The sequence below is a fragment of the Pteropus alecto genome, unplaced genomic scaffold, assembly GCF_000325575.1.
Source record: "Pteropus alecto unplaced genomic scaffold, ASM32557v1 scaffold17, whole genome shotgun sequence".
In the NCBI taxonomy this organism is placed as follows: domain Eukaryota; kingdom Metazoa; phylum Chordata; class Mammalia; order Chiroptera; family Pteropodidae; genus Pteropus; species Pteropus alecto.
Window position 1 is genome coordinate 4,104,471 of NW_006440645.1, and position 19,672 is coordinate 4,124,142.

General features: G+C 42.8%; 1 protein-coding gene across 14 annotated transcripts in view; it reads left to right on the forward strand.

Annotated features, from left to right (window-relative positions):
* Positions 1–19,672, forward strand: part of KIAA1109 (KIAA1109 ortholog) — a 146,105-nt gene that overhangs the window by 110,462 nt on the left and 15,971 nt on the right. For 8 of the 14 annotated variants that reach the window (XM_025050937.1, XM_025050938.1, XM_025050947.1 and 5 more), the window contains 16 exons: positions 509–735; positions 1,336–1,536; positions 1,729–1,859; positions 3,025–3,148; positions 4,852–4,961; positions 5,599–5,689; positions 6,162–6,224; positions 8,365–8,618; positions 9,169–9,384; positions 10,538–10,718; positions 11,231–11,429; positions 13,142–13,303; positions 13,671–13,810; positions 14,865–15,069; positions 17,603–17,803; positions 18,430–18,609. In XM_025050937.1, coding sequence (XP_024906705.1) covers positions 509–735; positions 1,336–1,536; positions 1,729–1,859; positions 3,025–3,148; positions 4,852–4,961; positions 5,599–5,689; positions 6,162–6,224; positions 8,365–8,618; positions 9,169–9,384; positions 10,538–10,718; positions 11,231–11,429; positions 13,142–13,303; positions 13,671–13,810; positions 14,865–15,069; positions 17,603–17,803; positions 18,430–18,609 — 2,685 coding nt within the window. The remainder of the gene's footprint in view (positions 1–508; positions 736–1,335; positions 1,537–1,728; positions 1,860–3,024; positions 3,149–4,851; positions 4,962–5,598; positions 5,690–6,161; positions 6,225–8,364; positions 8,619–9,168; positions 9,385–10,537; positions 10,719–11,230; positions 11,430–13,141; positions 13,304–13,670; positions 13,811–14,864; positions 15,070–17,602; positions 17,804–18,429; positions 18,610–19,672) is intronic. The other 6 variants (XM_025050945.1, XM_015593901.2, XM_025050942.1 and 3 more) reach the window with 5 other exon arrangements.

A 19,672-nucleotide genomic window follows, 5' to 3' on the forward strand; every position in this document is an offset into this window, starting at 1 on the left:
GCGCCAGGTCAGTTGGGGGCGAGATCGCACTGTCGGCGGGACTCTGCCGCTCTTGTCTTTCCCCTCGGGGTGGCCCTGGTGCGTCACTGCTGGCCTCCTGACACGTGGCTCAGGAGCCTGATCCCCTCCTCACTGGGGAAGGGCGGTCTCCCCTGAAGCCCAGGGGAGGGTTTTGACCCCCCCTTGACCCGACCCAGGCTAATTACCTAATTAATCCTGACTCGTGAGCAAGGGTGGTGGCCAGCCCTGCAGTGGCCGTGGGAAGGGGGTCAGCTTGGGGTGAGGGGGAGTGAATCCACAGTTTGGGGAGAAGGGCTGCTGCGCAGGGGGTGGTGGGTGCTCACCCAGCAGTCAGGGAGCCGATCCCGTGGCCCCGTGTCCTGACGATGTGGCCAGGAGAGCCGTTGGTGGTGATACGGACCATCATCCATTCCGTTCCTTAAATGTAGAATGATTTAAATATCTCCACTCAAGACTGACTGGAAATGCCTCTCCTTCCTTTCCACAGAAAGCAGCAGTGCGGGGACCTGGACACTGAACGTGCTGTGGAAGATGTGTGGGATCGACGTCCACATGGACCCCAACATCGGCAAGAGGCTCAACGCCCTGGGCAACACGCTCACCACGCTGACCGGGGAGGAGGACATCGACGACATCGCGGACCTGAACTCCGTGAACATAGGCGACCTGTCGGATGAGGACGAAGTGGACACTATGTCTCCTACTGTCCATACGGTGAGAACACCCCCGTTGCACACTTCCCCCCGGGGCAGGGGTCATACTGACCAGCGTCACTATGTCGCAGTTGCTAATTGTGGAGGAGGGAAGGTGGGGCGTGGCTCCTGGTTCCGCATTTCGTAATGTTGCTTTTTAGTTTCATAATATTGTCTTTTAATTGAGTCCCTCGTTTCATAATAATGACTGTCAACCAACTTGTGCCTCAAGCTACAGGGAACGTACACTAACCTTACAAGTACCAGCAGACTTGTGGAGCCAGAGTTGCGGCCACCTAGGGCTGGGGAGTCGGGGAGGCCAGGAGGGGACAGGCGGAGACTGCTGGTCACAGCCAGTTTTGTTTGGGGGTGCGTGGAGATGTTCTAAACAGATCGTGGTGAAGCAAAGTGGTGAAGCATGCACACAACATGAAGTACACATTTTAAAAATGTGTGTCTCCATCAATACTGTACACTTTATAGTATCAAATTTTTGGTAGTTACTCTCCGCTTTCATTCTGGTATTAAAAATTTTTGAGTATCTTTTTACTATTGTATTACGAAATAGTTTTGTTCTCGGAAAGATGTACTTTTAAAGACCACTGTACTGTTTATCGTTTAGAGCTCAGATGGAAGCTCTGTAAGTGGAGACGGCCACAAGCTCACCTTCGGGCAGCGACTTGTAAATCACCTACTAGGCCTGACGCCCCCGCATCAGCGCCATTCTGTTCCTGCAGAGTATCTGTGTGACCCCGACACGGGGGGCTCCCGTCAGGCTAGCCAGTCCTATTTGAAAGTATGCAGAGCCCACTCATGGGGAAACGTAGGTAGCAACTAAATAGATTCCTTATGAAACCAAGGGTCGAATCACTGGAGAATTCAATCATCGTACTGGATGTGACGTAGATGGCGCTGATTCTTGCATGCTCCCTTCGATTCATATGTCATTTTCGGGATAGCGTAGATTTGCTGTGTGACCCAATGGTGCTGCAGACAAACACACTTTGATTTTCAGGAACCTGTGGAGTATCGAAGACCAGGAGCGTCCTGCGGGCCGCCGGGGGAGCTGAGAGGCAGGAAGACGGTGAAGCGCCTGGTGGACATCAGGGAGCTGAACGAGCAGGCCAGAGTCATAGACGACCTGAAGTGTGTGTCATGGCCCCAACTCGTGCCGAGTCCTCGTAGTGGAGTCGTGGGGCGGTAGCGGTCGTGCGTGAGGCGGCCAGGGTCCAGGCACGCGGGCGGGCTTCCTGCGCTCGTGCGTGCGGCAGGGATAGTAACCCGAACGCCTGGTCTGGCGCTCACCGCAGCGCCCATTCCCGAGCAGCCGGACTGACCGTGTATCACGGACGCGCGTCTCCACGTGCGCCCGTAAATATACGTGTTAGTCTTTTGCTAACAGGATTTCTGAAATTTAAAATTTTGAGAGGGCAAACAAATTGAGCATTTATTAAGCACCTGTTGTGCATTTGACATACTGTCTCAGTTCAATCTACACAATATTTCTGTGAGGCTTGATGGCATTATCCAAACTGTCGTCAAGATAACTGGCTAGGAAGAATGAAAGAGCTAGAATTCGAAGCACACTGGGTTTGCCTGTGGTAGCGGTTCTCTGGGGCTGAGGTAGGGCTGGGTGAGTCCAGAGGGGACAGTAGGTGGGAGTAATTTATTTTTCTTTATCTGTTGCCTGCTGGATAGAACTAAGCAATAACTCCATCTCTTAGACTAACTGTTCTCCTTAGCAAACTTTGAAATTTTTGTTTCAGAAAAATCACCCAAAAGGTGATGGTCATGCCTCTTTTTTTTCTAAACTTCATGTACCTGTACCTCTGGGTTATTTTTTGTTTGTTTGTTTGTTTGTTTTGCATTCAAGGACTTTACACAAATATATGAATTTTGTACAATGAAAAGTATTACCTAAAAACTTAACTGTAAATTATGATATAGTGATTCACATTTTCCTGTTGATTTACATTATAATTTGCCTTTTATTGTCAGGGGAAAAATGACTTGAAGCAAAATATACTTCCTCCCTTAAAATCTTACCTGAGGCTTACATTATATGTAGAATTTTATATCCAGACATCCTTTTGCAGAGTGGGGCCATAGTTTTCATGAGACACAGAAATGAGCAAGAACTGTTTTCTAAAACATTAGAGCAAGCTTTTTTACAGTTTTCAGGTGTGGAGGATTTTGACTTGCCCCTACGTAATCTTTGATATTCTGAAAAGTGAAAGGATAAAAAGCAAGTAAAAATCAGTCTTTCTTTATTACTTCTTTACATTAATTGCCACATTTTTTTTGCATCCAGAAAATTAGGTGCTAGCGAAGGAACCATAAACCAAGAAATTCAGCGTTACCAGCAGTTAGAATCTGTCGCTGTGAATGACATTCGAAGAGACGTCCGCAAAAAGCTGCGGAGGTCCAGCATGCGAGTGAGTGGGCGTTCACAAAGAATTTCACTGGGCTGCTTTTACTTTCTACTTTATGAAACTTGATGATGAGACTTCGTTGCTCTCTTCCTTGCCCCATTGCTGGTGATAATGCCACCTGCTTTGTGCATCTCGCGTCTGCTGGGTACCAGGCACTGTTTAAAAGCACTTTACGTTTAATAATCGTTACATCCTCACAACCGCAGGAGGTGTTATTTCCCCCCTTTTAAAGATGAGGAAACAGACACACAGAGAGGTCGAGGAATTTGACCAAGGTGACACGGCCAGTAATCCCAGCAGCCAAGAACGAGACCCAAACAGTGGGCGCCCTGCAGGCTCCGGCCTGAGCCACCAGGTTCTCGCTGCCGTTTGTGACGTCATTCTTTCCTTTAGTCTCTAGCTCGAACGTGAAGTCTGTTCAGGTGTCTGTTCTACCCCCGTCTCATTCCCCGCAGCTGACTTTACCTCTCGGCCACTGTGTATCCTCAGCACTTTATTCTTCTCTTTACTATTTGCATGTTTGTCGCTCGTACTAGAGTTTGAGTCTCTTAAAAAACAAGTTATTTTTCTTTGACCCCACTGCCTACTCCATTTTCTGGGATTTAGTCCAATAGCTGAACAATTGAAATAAATATATAGATATACTATAAACATATAGTAGGAAATAGTTCTAAAACGTATTCAAATGGATATTGGTTGCTTTGGGTCAAGGGGTTCTTGTTAGTGGAAAAACTATTTTCTTTTAAAAAGATAAATGGGTTCTTAACCTTCTCCCCCCCCAATAATCAGTAGAACCTTCCTTTTTTATAAGAATAAGGTTTTTGGGTGGTACCCCAATATATAAAATATATCGAATCAGAGCAGCTGGGGCAGAGGAAGGGGAAGGGTACCGGCACCCAGTGTTTATTGGCTTGGACGTCCTTTTCTTGCTCACCCCGAAGTCCCAAACAACCAACAACCTAGTTTGAGTATTGTTCTAAATTATTTGTTTAAATCAAAGATAAAGTCCAATTTAAGTTATTCATCATTGGCTTCTGATACTAATAAATGGGTAGTAATGATCTATAAAGCATAATTCTGTATTTAAAATGTTCGCTACTGCGTACCTACTAATCATACAACGCAATTGAAATATTGCTTGCACGCTCTTTGTAAGGTAGTTGGTGCGTGGTAATTGCCTATGAAACTGAGTGGAACAGATCAGGGAGATCAGCGGAACTCCGTCCGTGCTCTTAACATCGCTGTCCCTGGGCATTTCCCCGTCAACTCCCGCCCGGCCCCGCGCCACAGCTACGGAGAGGAGGGATTTGGAGGCCAGGCGTGTTCACGGCCCTTCCTTTGCTGTGGGGAAGAATTCTGCCGTGGGGTGCCCTGGGTGCCACTTGCGCTGATTGGGGGCCGCTGCCCCTTCTCTTCCTCTCTGCTTGTAATTCTCAACTTTCTTTTTTCCTTCCTTTCAAATCGTTTCCTTTCTTCTCCCCTTATTTCTGGACCCCTCAGCCCCGCTCGCAATCTTTTTACATTCTGATGTTTTCGTTGCGCAGCTCTCCTGAGTGACATGAGGACAAGAGTAGCTGATTGGAGTAACTTGCATTGACCTGGGGGAAACGAGCTCACTTGTTTATAGTAGAATATTTCATCTGAAGTCGGATCTTACAGCAGTGAACAACTGCCTGAAGTCACCCTTTTCTCTCTCATTCCATCAGGCTGCTTCCCTGAAGGATAAGTGGGGTTTGGGGTACAAACCAAGTTACAACCGATCGAAAAGCATTACTGCTTCTGGAAGACCACCTCTTAAGCGAATGGAAAGGGCAAGGTAATACATATTCCAACCGATGGGCCTTTACCAAGGTCCACTACTTATTTCTTGTGTTCTAATTGGGGATATTATAAAATTACGATAGCAAAAACGGACCTAAGTCAAATACCAGTAATGGTGGATTCTGTCAAACTAGCAGCTTTTTGAGGAATTCCTCTGTCACATGTGTGCCACAATCATAGTGTGCTTTTGGGTGATGAATACATTGCCATTTAGGCAAGTTTTTGTGTAAACTTACAGACCATCTAGAGAAATGAAAACGTGCATATGAGTGACTGCTGCTCCAAGTTTGTCATTTTAGAAAAGCAGCGATTACACACATATTTAGCATAAAAAAAAATGGAAAATTTTACATATAATTTAAGAAAAACAGTTTTACTAGTAAATGAGCACTATAAAGTAAACAGTGTAAGTTCATTTTATATGGTTTGGTTTTAGAAAATCTTGTGCTAATCAAAACACTGAATTTTTTTTTATGGGCTGCTAAACGTTAAGAAATGGGGTACCAAAAGTTCAATTCTAGGGTAAGATAGATATTTAGAAATAGAGCGCTAATGTCGTTGATGAGGCTTTAATGAAGCCCGGGGACTTCTAACCCAGAACGGTGACGCCTTGTCACTTGCACGTCCCGCAGTTCTCGAGTGGGAGAAACCGAGGAGCTCCCGGAAGTGCGCGTGGATGCCGCGTCTCCTGGGCCCAGAGTGACCTTCAGCATCCAAGACACAGTAAGAGACAGTCCTCGCCAGCGATGCCCTGGCCGAGTGCGGTAGTAATCACAAAGCTGCAGGAGCTGTGGGATCCCAAAACCGAATGCCGCCCGCAGCGAGTGTGGATGCGGGCGGAGCAAGGCGCCGCCTGCTGGTCAGCGGTCTGCAGTAAAGACCCCAGCCGCTTGCTCTTAGGTGGAGACGTTTTTGGATAATTTCCTTTCAACTGCGAATCCACCTTAAACTAGGTCTTATACACAGGTGCCATTTTGGAATGTTTATACGTTGTGTATTTATGTATTTTATTACTTCTGTGTTTTAGTGTAGACTATAGAGATAATAGCAGTGAAAAGATCAGCTTCACAGCTCTGTTTTAATTTTGTAACATATTAACAATGTTTGTTTTGGCTTTTTTTGTATATTTATTTACTTTTAACTCATTGTTTTCTATTTTTCATGAGTTTTTATACATTTTCTTATTTTAATTAAGTTGAAAAACACAATATGGGGAAGCACACCACAATCCAGCTGTCCTGGGGAAGGGTATTTTCAGGTACTTATTATTAAGAACAACATAATTCTGCTATAAAACTAATCAGTCACGCTGAAAATCTGCTTTCAAAATGTCTTTCTCTCATTTCATACTAAACTCAGAATTCAAAAATATTTTTCATAAAGTTTTAAGATTGTGATATAAGCTATTGCATAAACATTTAAATTCTATATATTCTTATATTTTAATATTAATTGTATAATTAATCTTCAAAATTCAAAGGCTAAAATCTTATATTTTATATTCTTATATTTTAATATTAATTATATAATTAATCTTCAAAATTCAAAGGCTAAAATCAGCTCAACCAAATCATAAATCAAAAAAATGTAATTTAGCTCAACCAAATCATAAACCAAAAAAATGGAATTTATTACTCGCTAATCCCTAAATGAATCTCATTTTTCCACATTCAACTAAAAAATTAATCTTTTCTTAAAAAACAAATTAGTAAACTAGTTTAAACCTATCTCAGAATAACAAGTCAATTATTGAATGTTATTTCTTATAAGTCTCTAGTATAAAAAAATATAAAAACTGCATTTAAAAAATTATTGTCATACTCAAAACTGGAAAATGTGCTATATTTTGAATTAACATTTCATGAGCCAAATATTTTCCCTAAGTAAGTCATGAAAGTATAAATGAATTTTAAAAATGTACTTGTATACCAGTTGTCTAGATCTTCTGTTTAGAAACTTTGTGAAGTTGCATTTAAAACTGGCACTTGTCACACACAGAGTTTGCTTCCCTGCGCCCACTCCTTTAAGCTGGAGTCTCAGCAGAGATCCCATCGTTCACTGAATTTAGCTAAACTTGATTTTTTTTTTTTTTAGAACTTTTAGATTATAATATAGTGAGCTTGATAAACATGTCTTTTTTTTTCTAAAGATGAACTTGGAAATAGATCATTTACAGTGAATTGAATGAATTCTACTTATTAAGTCGATTCTTTTTTTTCTGTCCAACATTTTAAAAATTGATATAATTGACATGTAACATAATATTAGTTTCAGATATACAGCACGATGATTCAATATGTGTATATCGTGGAAAATGATTAAGTGATTCTTACATGCATTAATATTTGAATTGATTCAAGTGCTATTTTTGTGTAGTGTATGCTATTTATAAAAAATAGTGTATAAAAATCATAAATCATAAAATAGATCATTAAGACATGGTTAAATATAAAATAAATATAAAACAAAGGGATATTTATCTACATAAACTCATCACAGTTTTAAAAATTGAAGATGTCCTGAGAAAATCTGATGTACTTAATTACTACATAACAGTATAGTGTAAAAAGTGAAGAAAAGCTCACCTCTGCAAACGCTTGAATTTTTGGATTTGAAAATTAGAATTTCAGTAGGTATGTAACAGGAGCATCAAATTGTGTCACCTTGCTCATTACACTTTACAAAGGCTTATCACATTCTCAAAGGATATTTAAGCCAGTCTCAGAATTGGGACTCGAAAGTAGGTCCTCGGAAATTTTGTTGTTTCGATCTACTTAATACAGCGGCCCCCGCACACAGCCCTCAGTTGGTGACATGGTGTTTATGCAAACTCTTCCCTTAATACATAGCGTTCTTAAGTTCGATTGATTCATATGTTTAATTCCAAAACTGTTTGCTTTCTTCAACGTGTTAGGGACCCATATGTAAAAGATGCATCCACGGAAGGCACCTGCAAGCATGTGCCTCTGTCCTGACTGCGTGCTCCTCCATCCCCACTCGCTCCCTGCATGTGCCTCTGTCCTGACTGCATGCTCCTCCATCCCCACTCGCTCCCTGCCCTCAGACTCGCAGCCGATCGCGTTGTTCCCTTGGTGTCCACTGCATCTCTAGGAATTACCGCCCGTGCTGATTAACGTGACTGTCTATGCCTATGTGAAGTAAAACCTCCCACTGATGTTTAGCATGCCGCAGGGCAGCTCTGTGGTTCGACCCGCTCCCTTCTCCCATGTGCCATTTCACGTGTGCATACACCCGACCTTTCTTTCAGCTCAGAGTGAGGAAATTTAACTCTGAGAGAATTTTGAAATGTTTCAACGTATGTGTGTTCTTTTTCTTTTTTTAATTGAGAAGAGATTGCTAATTTGAACCTGATCGATGCTTTCCCTTTCTACAATCAGTTTCCGGAAGAGACGGAACTGGACCTCCTGTCAGTAACCGTGGAAGGGTCGGCCCACTACCCGTCAGCCAGCGAAGGGCCGCGCTCCGTGTTCGGGACTCCCAAAACCCCAGCAGCCTTTTCACCGGGCCTCGCCTTCCAACCCGAGGAGGGCCGCCGGGATGACAGCCTGTCGTCCACCAGCGAGGACTCGGACAAGGACGAGAAGGACGACGACCACGAGAGGGAGAGGTTTTACATTTACAGGAAACCCTCGTGAGTAGCCTTCTGGTTTGAAGAGCCTTAGGTAGCATCGTGGAATCCAGAACTGAACTTAGAGCGTTATCTATAACTGTCGATTTTCACAGAAAAAAAGTCTTAATGCGTGTAGCCAGAGTGAGTTAACAGACATATTCATGGTTTACCAATGTCCTTTAGCTCCATATGGCATTGTTTCTTGTCCTGTTCTTCTGTCTTTTAGTAAAATCTGGGAAGATTTGCAAAGTTTTCAGATCTCCTCCCCCATGTAGAGTGTGGTCCACAGCCATGTTCAGCCTCCGTCACACTGGCAACTGTGTCGTGTACTCAGCACTGAGCACTCTGCCTGGCACGTGCTCTCTCTCAGCACACAGTCGTTGAAGGAAATGTGGCTCTTTTAGGAAAAACTTAGGAAAAACTTCACTTGGGATGAGCTAGCTGAGTCATTGGCGTGAATTTATAAGAAAATGTATTTACAGACCGTCGCTCACCTCACATGTTAGAAAATAGCGTGTCATAAACTCTTCCTGTTTTACTACAGCGTAATGACCAGTTGTCCTTTCTATAGACATACTTCTCGTAAAAAAGCGACGGGCTTTGCCGCTGTCCATCAGCTGTTTACAGAGCGCTGGCCAACAGCGCCAGTCACCCGCGGTCTTAGTGGCACAGCGACAGAGAGAAACATCGACTTCGAACTTGATATTCGGGTTGAAATCGATAGTGGAAAATGCGTGCTCCACCCAACCACCCTTCTTCAAGAACATGATGATATCAGCTTGAGAAGGTAAGCGAGCGGACGGGTGCTTCATCGTGTGAAATACTGTCTGTACGTCACTGAATTCCAACAGACTTTACCCTCTCAGCCCAAAGCGCAGCTGGGAAGAGTGGATTTAAACATACTTGTAATGTTCGAGTGGTTATCTGTATAACATAGTACTTCTTTAAACAAGTGTGTAATGTTTTCTGGCAACTACAAATGGATGTCTGATTTAGATTCTAGAAAATGTGTTAATTAAAACAGCTAAATCTTCGGAATTCCCCTTTAAAAAGCCTGAGTTTCTCAAGTCCTCTCTGTCCTCATGTTGTGCGCACTTCTGTTTCAGAGAACAGTGCGATACTCAGGTGCCTCCTGGCTGCTGAGAGTCTTGACGGCTCCATAAAGGAGTAAGACAGGACAATTGCCCAAGACGCCTCAGAATACGGGGGTCGACCAGGCTGTCCCTTCGGCTTCAGCATTTGTTTCCATCGTTAAAGAAACAGTGGTTTAAACAGGCTTAACGTTAGATTATTTTTTTCTTTGAATTTGTGTTCTGCTTTTCTTTCCTAATCTAAAAACATTGTCAGAACACGTTAATTGGGTGGGCGGGCGGAAACGGTAAGGGTGGAATGCTGACAGTCATCGGAGCTGGGAGACAGATCCACCGGGGTCCATTATCCATTCTGTCTACCTTCTATATGTTTGAAATGCTTCATAATAAAAGATTTTTAAATGGTCTATTTGTGTCTAAGGAGGCTTCGGTAAAATCAGAAGACAGAAAGGCACTCTAAACAGTTAAATTCTTACAAACGAAATAGTGATGATAAAAAGATGATTTTAATTTTGGTTGAATCATAATAAAAAACCATGATGAATTCTGCTGTTTTTACTTCTGTAAAGGGCAGTTTCATTTGCTTTAACCTTCTACGTGCATGTGAAACACCTGTGACCTCAGGAGAGAGTAAAGAGGACAGTGCTGTGTGTTACGGAACCGACAGCAGGGACGTCACCTGGGCCAGGCGTGAGCCAGTGCAGCTAGGGACACTGGGGAGCTGTCCTTTGTCGCCTTGATTAATGGAGGATCACGTTCCATTTACTGTATAAATAAATCTGAATTCAAACAAGACGAAAGGAGATAAATGTCTTTTTAAAAAAAGATAACCCATTTTTCTGTTTGTAGGAGTTACGATAGAAGTTCCAGGAGTTTAGATCAAGATTCTCCTTCAAAAAAGAAGAAGTTTCAAACTAATTATGCTTCTACCACCCATTTAATGACTGGCAAGAAAGTGCCATCATCTCTACAGACAAAGCCTAGTGACTTAGAAACGACGGTGTTTTACATCCCCGGAGTCGATGTGAAGGTAAACACTAAGTGTCTGGCCATAGGGTTCGATGATTAGCATCAGCGTTTGTGATCCATCACGCGTGTTCTCCCTTCTCCAGTTAGATTAAAATGAGATTTTTCCAATGCTGTTCTCCAACATATCCATATTCTGAACGTAAAAGCATCAAATTGCAGGTTGCCACTTCTTTTATACAGCTTTTTCACGAAATTTTGGCTGAAATTAATTTTATTTTTCATACGTTGATATCCCTTGACATACTCACTAAACCTTGCCTACTGCCACTTTAGTAAATAACTATTTTGTAGATTCTAGAATTATAGAATCCTAGAATATTAACCAACAGAGAACTTTATTATCTGGAATGATCATTTTAATTTAAAAAATGGAAAAAAAGCTAAGAAACTTGCTAGGATCAGAAAGCTAACTTGTGAAAACTGGACCGGTGTTCTTCTTACCACATTCTCCTGCGTTTCTTGGTTTTCCCTGTCTGCATGCTTTCAACTTTTAAAGTTTTTTTTTTTTTCCAGTTGCATTACAATTCCAAGACGCTAAAGACTGAGTCACCCAATGCGTCCAGAGGATCCTCCTTGCCAAGGACACTGTCTAAAGAGTCCAAGCTGTATGGTATGAGAGAGAGTGCGGCACCTCCTTCTCCTCCTTTACCTCACACTGTCCAGGGCAAGACTAACACCTTGCTTCCTCCCCAACCCCCACCTCTGCCCTCAGGTATTTAAGGAAAACAGTCTTCACTTTTAATTTGTGTCCTAATTTAATTTGTAGTCATCACCTTTTTGCTCTATTGAGACTTTCAGATTCACGTGTTTAAGAAAAAAGGGTATGGGCTCGATAATGACCGTGTAAAATTCATACGTGGAAGTGAGGGCCAGTGACTGTTGCTTAGTTTTCAAATTGCTATTACTTAGAATATCAGTTGTTAGAAGAAATTTAATATTCTAAATAGTTTACTTAATTTTTTTTTAGATCTGTGTATTTTTAGAAGTTTTATGCAGTTCCATTTGGGGAGCTTATGATAGAGATGGAAACTTATGCAGAAACTCATGTATCAAACCGATAGAAGGCAGTACACTGGGCTTCACCACATTTATTAACTGTCCATTATTGCGTAACAGATTGCCCCAAACTTGGTGGCTTAGAACCTCCAACACGGTTTCTGTGGATCAGAATTTCAGGAGTGGTTCGGCTGGTGACTCTTAACTTCGCACTTTTCTGTGAAGTTGCAGTCCAGAGGCTGCTAGGGCTGCAGTCCTCGGGAGGCTCGGCGGGGTCTGAAAACTGCTTCCATCATGTGCATTTCACGTGGTTGCAGGCTGATGCTCAAGCCTCTCCCCGCCCCGTATCCCCCCTCCCCGGGCCTCTCCCCGGGGTGCTGAGTGTTCTCACCACAGGGCAGCGGGCTTCCCTAGGAAGGAGTCATCCGAAGGGGAGGATGGCCGAAGCTGCTCTCTCTCTCACGGCTCGGCCTCAGGTCACACTGTCACCTCCACAGGCCCCTGTGGATCTTCCTGCTCAGCCTCGCTTGGCGGGGGAAGGGGCGCCATTGGGCATGAATGCCGGGGAGGCCAGGGCCACCAGAAGCCCGGTTGGACTGTGGCCACCATACCACAAGAATGATACGCAGCATGTGTAGAATTACAAGGGGGGATATCAGACCAGACAGGGATTATTTGAAAAAAATTTTGAGGCAAGATGGAACTTGGTCTATAAATCTTGTAAAATAGCCAATCATCATAGTAACGCCTAATGTTTTTATGCCACTTTTCAGTTGACAAGGCACATCTATATGCATTAAATACAGGACAGATATTATCGTCCTCATTTAATACATGAGGAAAGTTGGGGCTCATGGAAGTTGAATTTCCTTCCTGGGTTTACAAAATTAATATATGTCAAAGGTGGAAACCTAAGCCAAAGTGAGCTAAGTCCGAGTTAGCTGTTATACTCATTCTCCTGATGTGGGAACGAGGACGAAGAGATGGCAGCCCGTGGAGGGGGGGCGGGGGTTATCAATGGGGACAAGACAAGAACAGCAAGAACATAGGAAAGTCTGAAAACAGTGACTTTTTCTCACTTGTCACCACATATTGTCCAAGATCTCTATATCTTAAGTGGACAAGATAATGCTGATGAGAGACTTAGAAAAGTATGAACTAGAAAAACTGAACCAAAATTTGTGAGCTAGAGCAAGTAGGAATAACTACTGTGTTATGTATATCATTAGTCATCTTCGATTAGAACATTAATATGTCATTTTTCTCGACCTTCTATTTTTATTACATTCTTGTATGGTTTTAAATATAGGGTGCTTCACCTGATTAAACTGTCATATAATTATATAATTTTAATTCTCACAAAATTATCTTATGTTTTACGGGAACTATTGAGTAAACTCACCTTACATTTATTTCTCACTGTTCCAGCCAAAGGAAAAGGAAGCGGAGGGGTGAAAACCGCCAAGCTGTACGCCTGGGTGGCACTTCAGTCCCTGCCGGAGGAGATGGTCATCAGCCCCTGCCTGCTGGACTTCCTGGAGAAGGCCCTGGAGACCATCCCAATCACGCCCATCGAAAGGAATTACGCAGGTGAGTGTGCGTCCCAGCACGTGCTTCTCGCAGTCCCCGTGCTCAGAAGGGTTTTGTATCGCTGTTGTGTATTACTACTTAATATACTCAGTGATGATATAAAATAATTATAGAACTGAAAAGAGCTTGAGAGATCATCGCGTCCTCGTTTACGAATCAGGACACGAGGTCCGCTGAGGCCGTGTGGTTCCCGACGGGCACCGCCAGTGCTTGGCGGGGTCAGGCCGGGGCCCCGGGGGCGCTGGGACGGGGCGGAGGCCGCCCACCTGATCATCCCGGCGTCACCCCGGCCTGCGAGCAGAGGGGCTCGGCACGGGGGCCACCCACCCTGTCCCCGCGGTGAACCTTAACCGGAGTATCTCTGCAGCTGTGAGCTCCCGAGATGAAGATGTGGGCCACTTCGAAATCCCGGACCCTATGGAGGAGTCGACCGCGTCCCTGGTGTCGTCCTCCACGTCCGCGTACGCGTCCTTCCCCGTGGACGTCGTGGTGTACGTGCGAGTCCAGGTGAGCGCAGAGCCCGTCCGTTTTACGGAGCAAGGTTCCCTCCAGCTCATTGGAACCTTCCAGAGTTCTTTCCTCGGGTCCGTGGGCCGTGTCTGTCTGTCACGGCTGGGAGGTCGCCAGGACCTCCGGGAAGTTTATGTGCAACTTCACGTGTGTATTTCTGCTGAGGAGGTGCACAGAGCCTTGGTTTTCAAAATTCAAATCCCCTACATTTGTGGCAAAAATAACGTAAAAGTTAAATATTTTTTTAGCATGTTGTGCCTTTTTATTATGGCACCTGTATTTCTTGCCACTGTGGTCCTTTTTGAGCAGATATAAAGTACAATTGAGATGTAAAGTCAGGATAGTACCTTTGTTAAATTTCTGCTAAGAATTAAGTCATTTTTGTCTAATACTTTATACTAAAATGCAGTCCTTTGGGAGTATATTTTAGCATCTGATTGAGTACATTTATTAAGCAGGATTCGAAAACTACTTGTATCTAAACTTCAGCATTTAGTTTACCCTCAATTAAAATATTACAATCAGTCTCAAGAAAAGCAGAAATGCTAATAGTCATCTGTTCAGATCGTTTTCTACAATAGCATTTTGGCCAAAGAGCTTCCTTCTGGCGTTCGCGCTAGCTTTTTTTAAGATCGGATGACAACACGTAACAGGTGAGGGCTTCAGAGCTTACACAACTTTTATTGATGCAACATTCTTTTTAAATTTTAGTAAGAGGGAAATTCCTTTCTTTAAAAGACTTGATTATTAACACATATAATGTGGACATAAACTTCTTTAATGTTCTGAATTATCTAAATGTCTAAGTATTTGTCCCTCAGAGATAGCTGCTCAAATATTTAGATATTTAAAAATTATATCATTTTGTTAGTACATTGGTTTATGTCTCATATGCCTTTGAAAAAGCCAGTACATTAAACACAAAATTCTTTAGGCGTCAAATTTGGTAGATGCGAACTAAAATGGAAATGTACTATTTGGAATCCAGTGTGAAATTTTTTAACCATCTAGTTCCTAGAACCCTTTTTTCTTTTTTCCTGCCTGCACTCAGCCCTCGCAGATCAAGTTCAGCTGTTTGCCGGTGTCAAGAGTGGAATGCATGCTGAAGCTGCCGTCCCTGGACTTGGTGTTCTCTTCCAACCGGGGAGAACTGGAGACTTTAGGGACCACGTGTCCTGCAGAGACTTTGTCCCCTGGTGGGGGCGCTGCGGCTCAGAGCGGAGCCAAGGCCTCTGCTAGCAAAGCTGGGACGCCAGGTGAGACACGGTCTTTATCCCACTGGCATGAAGCCAAAGACGATTTTAAAGATATTTTTAATAGCGATATGTATATTTCTAAGTAAATAAACTTGAAAAGGAGAATATTTGAGAATTAGAGTATTTATAGAAAAGATCTATAGTAGATCAAAGTTTCGAGTATATTTTGTTACATTTAAGAGTAATCAGTTTTGCAAATGGAAAGTAAAAAAATGCAGTGTTATCTTGAAAGAATTTCTTGTTGTTAAAATGTTATTAAGTAGTGTGAGTGTGTGTGAGAGAGAATGTGTATGTGTATTTTTTTAATTGTAGATTTTGTTACCAAACTCAAATGTCTTCTTCACGAAAGTGTTTGTTTTTAAAAACATAACTGATGATTTTCTGATGAGATAGTGTCGCTCCTGCCCTAAAAATCATACAGAGATCACAAATGCAATTGATAAAAATTTTATCGAACACTTTTAAGGAAAGAGACTACACTGGATGAAAATTGATAAGAGAATTGATAAGAGAATGATTATTAAAACAGGAATTCTGAACCCGGGGTGATTTTGCCCCTGGGGGACGTTTGGAGATGTTAGAAGACCCTGGAAAATGATTGAAGCTAAACATTTGCTTTGTTGCGTCAATCTTTGAAAGTTTTCACAACAAAATAGGAAAACTAAAAGTCAATGTTTTAGAAATAAAGTTTCCGCTGATGTGGTTTCCCACTGTCTCACACTTCACTCCAAAATATTGCTGCTGGAATTGTGTAGTCAACAAATATAAGAGTGGTAGTGTTGGTTTTCTAAAACATATTTTTCTTATTATAAAATTAACTCATCGTTCATTATAGAAAATATAGAAAACAGAAACATATCAAAAATAAAAATAGTAAGTACTACATCTTTATCATAGAAAACTAATATCAGTTCCTACCTACTTGCCAGCATTTTTTTTGGAGAACTACTCTTTTCCCCAGGCAAATTGAAATATGGTTTCTTCTGCTATGTAGCTTTTAAAAATTTTAAAGATAGATTTTCCCAAATTATTACATATCCATCATTTTATCATAAAACTTGCAAGAAGAGTTGATGATGCGAATAAATGTATAAAAAGGACAGGTTGTGGCACCACCCATTCTTTCAAAGCATCCTGGTGGACCTTTGCCAAGGCTTCGGTCAGTGCCGGGGTTTGGACGTACGTGACCTTAGCCAGCAGGCCTGGTTCCTGCTTATGCGGAACTTATACTGGATTGGGAGCAACAGATAACAAGCAAAGGAGCTTATTTTAAGTGGAAACGTGAAGTAGGTGAGTATGAGTTAGCCATGCAGAGAGTTGAGAGAATGAACACTCCAGGTAGAGCTACAAAATCCAGGAAGCTGGAAAGAGTTTGGTGACTTTGGGAGGAGGGGGAGGGGAAGGAGCTAGTGTCAAGTGGAGACAGGCAAGAGAAAGATTTAGAGAGATGGGGAAGGGCCAGGTCGTGTGGGAAAGCCACCGGGAGGCGGACAGGCTCGCGGGTGGGTTCTGCTTCATACTGTCAGAGCACCATCCAGCTGCAGTGTGACAGTGTTCTCCGGGCAGAGGACAGGGGCGGGAGGAGGCCGGGGGGAGACAAGGAGAGCTAGTGGCCACATGAGCAGTCCAGAGTTGATCATTCCTCAGGTGAGAGTAGCAACAGTGAGACAGAAGGCAAGGGGCGGACTTGACAGGTTAGACGCAGAAATTGTTAGTGATGTGATGATAAATTGCAAGACAGGGAGTTAGAAGTGGGACAGGTGGCAGATCACTCCCAGGGTTCAGGCTGAGCTGCCTGCAGGGAACTAGCACTACTGGAGATGGGGCACACTGAAGAAAAGCAGATAGTGGGCAAAGATCAGAGGACTGGTGTTTTGGACACGGTGAGCTTCGAATGCCTGTGACCCGTTCTCATATGATGCCAGGTGCCCAGTCCCGAACTACAAATATATCCAAAGGGATCGGATCTGGACATAATATTTTGGAATCATCAGCAAACTCGTATAATGCGCTATTCAGAGTTTAAAGCGTGTTTGGACTTGACCTTCCTGCCTATGGCAAACGCTGGCTCTCTGAGACACTGAGGACTCCTGGTGCCTGTAGGAACAGGTCTTTAACTTCCTGCGTTTGTGCACCTGGTTCTGTTTCCTACTGAAATGTGGACTCCAGCTGTGCAGTTGGATTTTTTTAGAAGTTCGTTCTGCCCCCTCTTTGCTTAAACCCCACGGTCCCGTGCCTCTTCCACTGCTGCCTCTGTTGGCACAAAGGAGAAAAGAAATGGGAAGCCGTGGAGTTGGCACTCGTGGGTATGAGTAATCGTTCCAGAGAAGAACGATTTACAGAATAAGTTAATTGGAAAGTACATCTGCGTCCTCGTTTTTTTCAAGGAATTAAATCTATTGATGAGTTACTGTTTGAGTATTTCTGTTTGATTCTCGAGTCGCGTCTGGTTCTCGAGACTGTATCGTAGCCAGCTCGTTTTCTTTCCCGGGGCGAGTAAATTAAATACGCGGGTTTCCTGTGTTCGCGGTAGGGTCGTCAGCACTGGGCAGCCCCCTTGGCAGAAGCCGGCACAGCAGCAGCCAGTCAGATCTGAGCACTCCCAGCAGCAGCTCGTCTGGTCTGAGCTTCACCGCGTGCATGTCCGACTTCTCTCTCTACGTGTTCCACCCCTACGGAGCAGGGAAGCAGAAGACCACCGTGTCCGGCCTCACGCCAGGATCCGGAGGGCTAGGTATGCTTAGCACATCTTTTCCAAACTTATAGCACGTTTTCAAGCTTTGATCTTTTCAGAAATCATGATAGATACATTTAATAATGGATATAAAATGATCAGAAGCTTTTAAACTTTTCTCCCAATGATATCTAGCCTGTCTCTACAAAGAAGTAGAAATATGAAATAAGTAATTCAGGTAAACTAATTATACAAGAGCCTTAAAACCCAGAGTATTTTCTAAGTGAAATGTACAGCACAGTAATCTCTTTGGACGTGAGGTTATTTATGTTGCTTAAATGTTTAACCGTATCAGAAAGTACATTCTACAAGAAATTATATTCTACAGATAGTAAATTACATTCTACAGATAGTAAATTTTTAAAGTGTGTGCATCACATTTGGTAACTTAAAATGAGACTGTTATTGTTGTCATTACTATTAGTTATTTAGAGAACCTTAAATTTCACTGGCATTTTAAAGTGCAGATTTACCACTAAAAATGCTCATTAGGTCATTCTTAAATGTTTACCTCACGTAAGTGATTTTAATCGATGGCACATTCCAGTGTTTTGGTTAATTTCATGTAACTAGATAGCTGTGTGTGTGTACATGTGCATATACACGTGTGTGTGTTCTCTTTAAAGGGAATGTGGACGAAGAACCCACTTCAGTCACTGGTCGAAAAGATTCACTGAGTATAAACCTTGAGTTTGTGAAAGTGAGTTTGTCTCGGATAAGGCGTTCAGGAGGTGCCTCATTCTTTGAAAGTCAGTCCGTAAACAAGCCTGCAAGCAAAATGGACACCACACTAATAAATATCTCCGGTATTCAATTTTACAGTGTTTTAATTAAAATATTGTTTTCCAGAGTTAAACAAGGGCCTTTTTAACAGCATTTAAATATTCATTTAATTTAACGATATTAAGCCTTAGTGATACATTGACGTGAAGCAGAGGACTAACAGTCCAGCCTAGTGTGCTCGCTCGGTCCAAGTGACTTCTATATAAATACATAGAAGTATCATCTGATGGCTAAAATACACCTAATTACATCACTGAAAACTGCTTCTTCACTTCTCTACCATGAGTTGGTGAAATGTCTGCCTTTTTATTTGATTTTCTAATTGTAAATTCTTGAAACACTAAAGGAAGAATGAGTTAAATTTTTGCTGCATGTCGTAAGATCTTGAGTTACGTGCACGTGTGTCGTAGGCTTTGTAACTAGCTATATAACTATGGGCAAAACACTTGAGCATCTAAAAATTAAATACATGCGGAACATTTTGAAGAATTGGGAGTACTATGTGGGTGAAAACTTAAAATTATTAATCAAACAAGTATAGTAAGTACCCTCAACGCAATATTCATTCAACAAACAGCTTGTGTTTTGTGGTGCAGGTGCGCCACGCAGCCCGCTAGGGGACCGAGGGCGCAGGCCTGAATAAGGCAAGGTCTTAGGAGTAGGCAGTTAGGTGGCAGCGTGATAAGAGCTACGATACAGGTTCATATAAAGAGAAGGAAACAATAAATTCTGTTTAATGTGAAAGATCAGAGATATCTTCACAAAGGAAATGATATTTGGGCCAGATCTTTACAATAGGAATATTCTTGGCTATAGCAACATGGTATTTAATGGCACAGAAGCATCAAAAAGTATGCTTTTGGATCACACTTTGGTTCACTGAGGCTGAAGCATAGGTATAACTGAACATTTAATGGGTTGTACAGAGTAGGTGGGGACAGAGGGTTGGCTAGACCTAGAGCTGGCGAAACAGAGCAGGACCAGACCGAAGCATAGGTATAACTGAATATTTAATGGGTCGTACAGAGTAGGTGGGGACAGAGGGGGAGAGAAGTTGGCTAGACCTAGAGCTGGTAAAACAGAGCA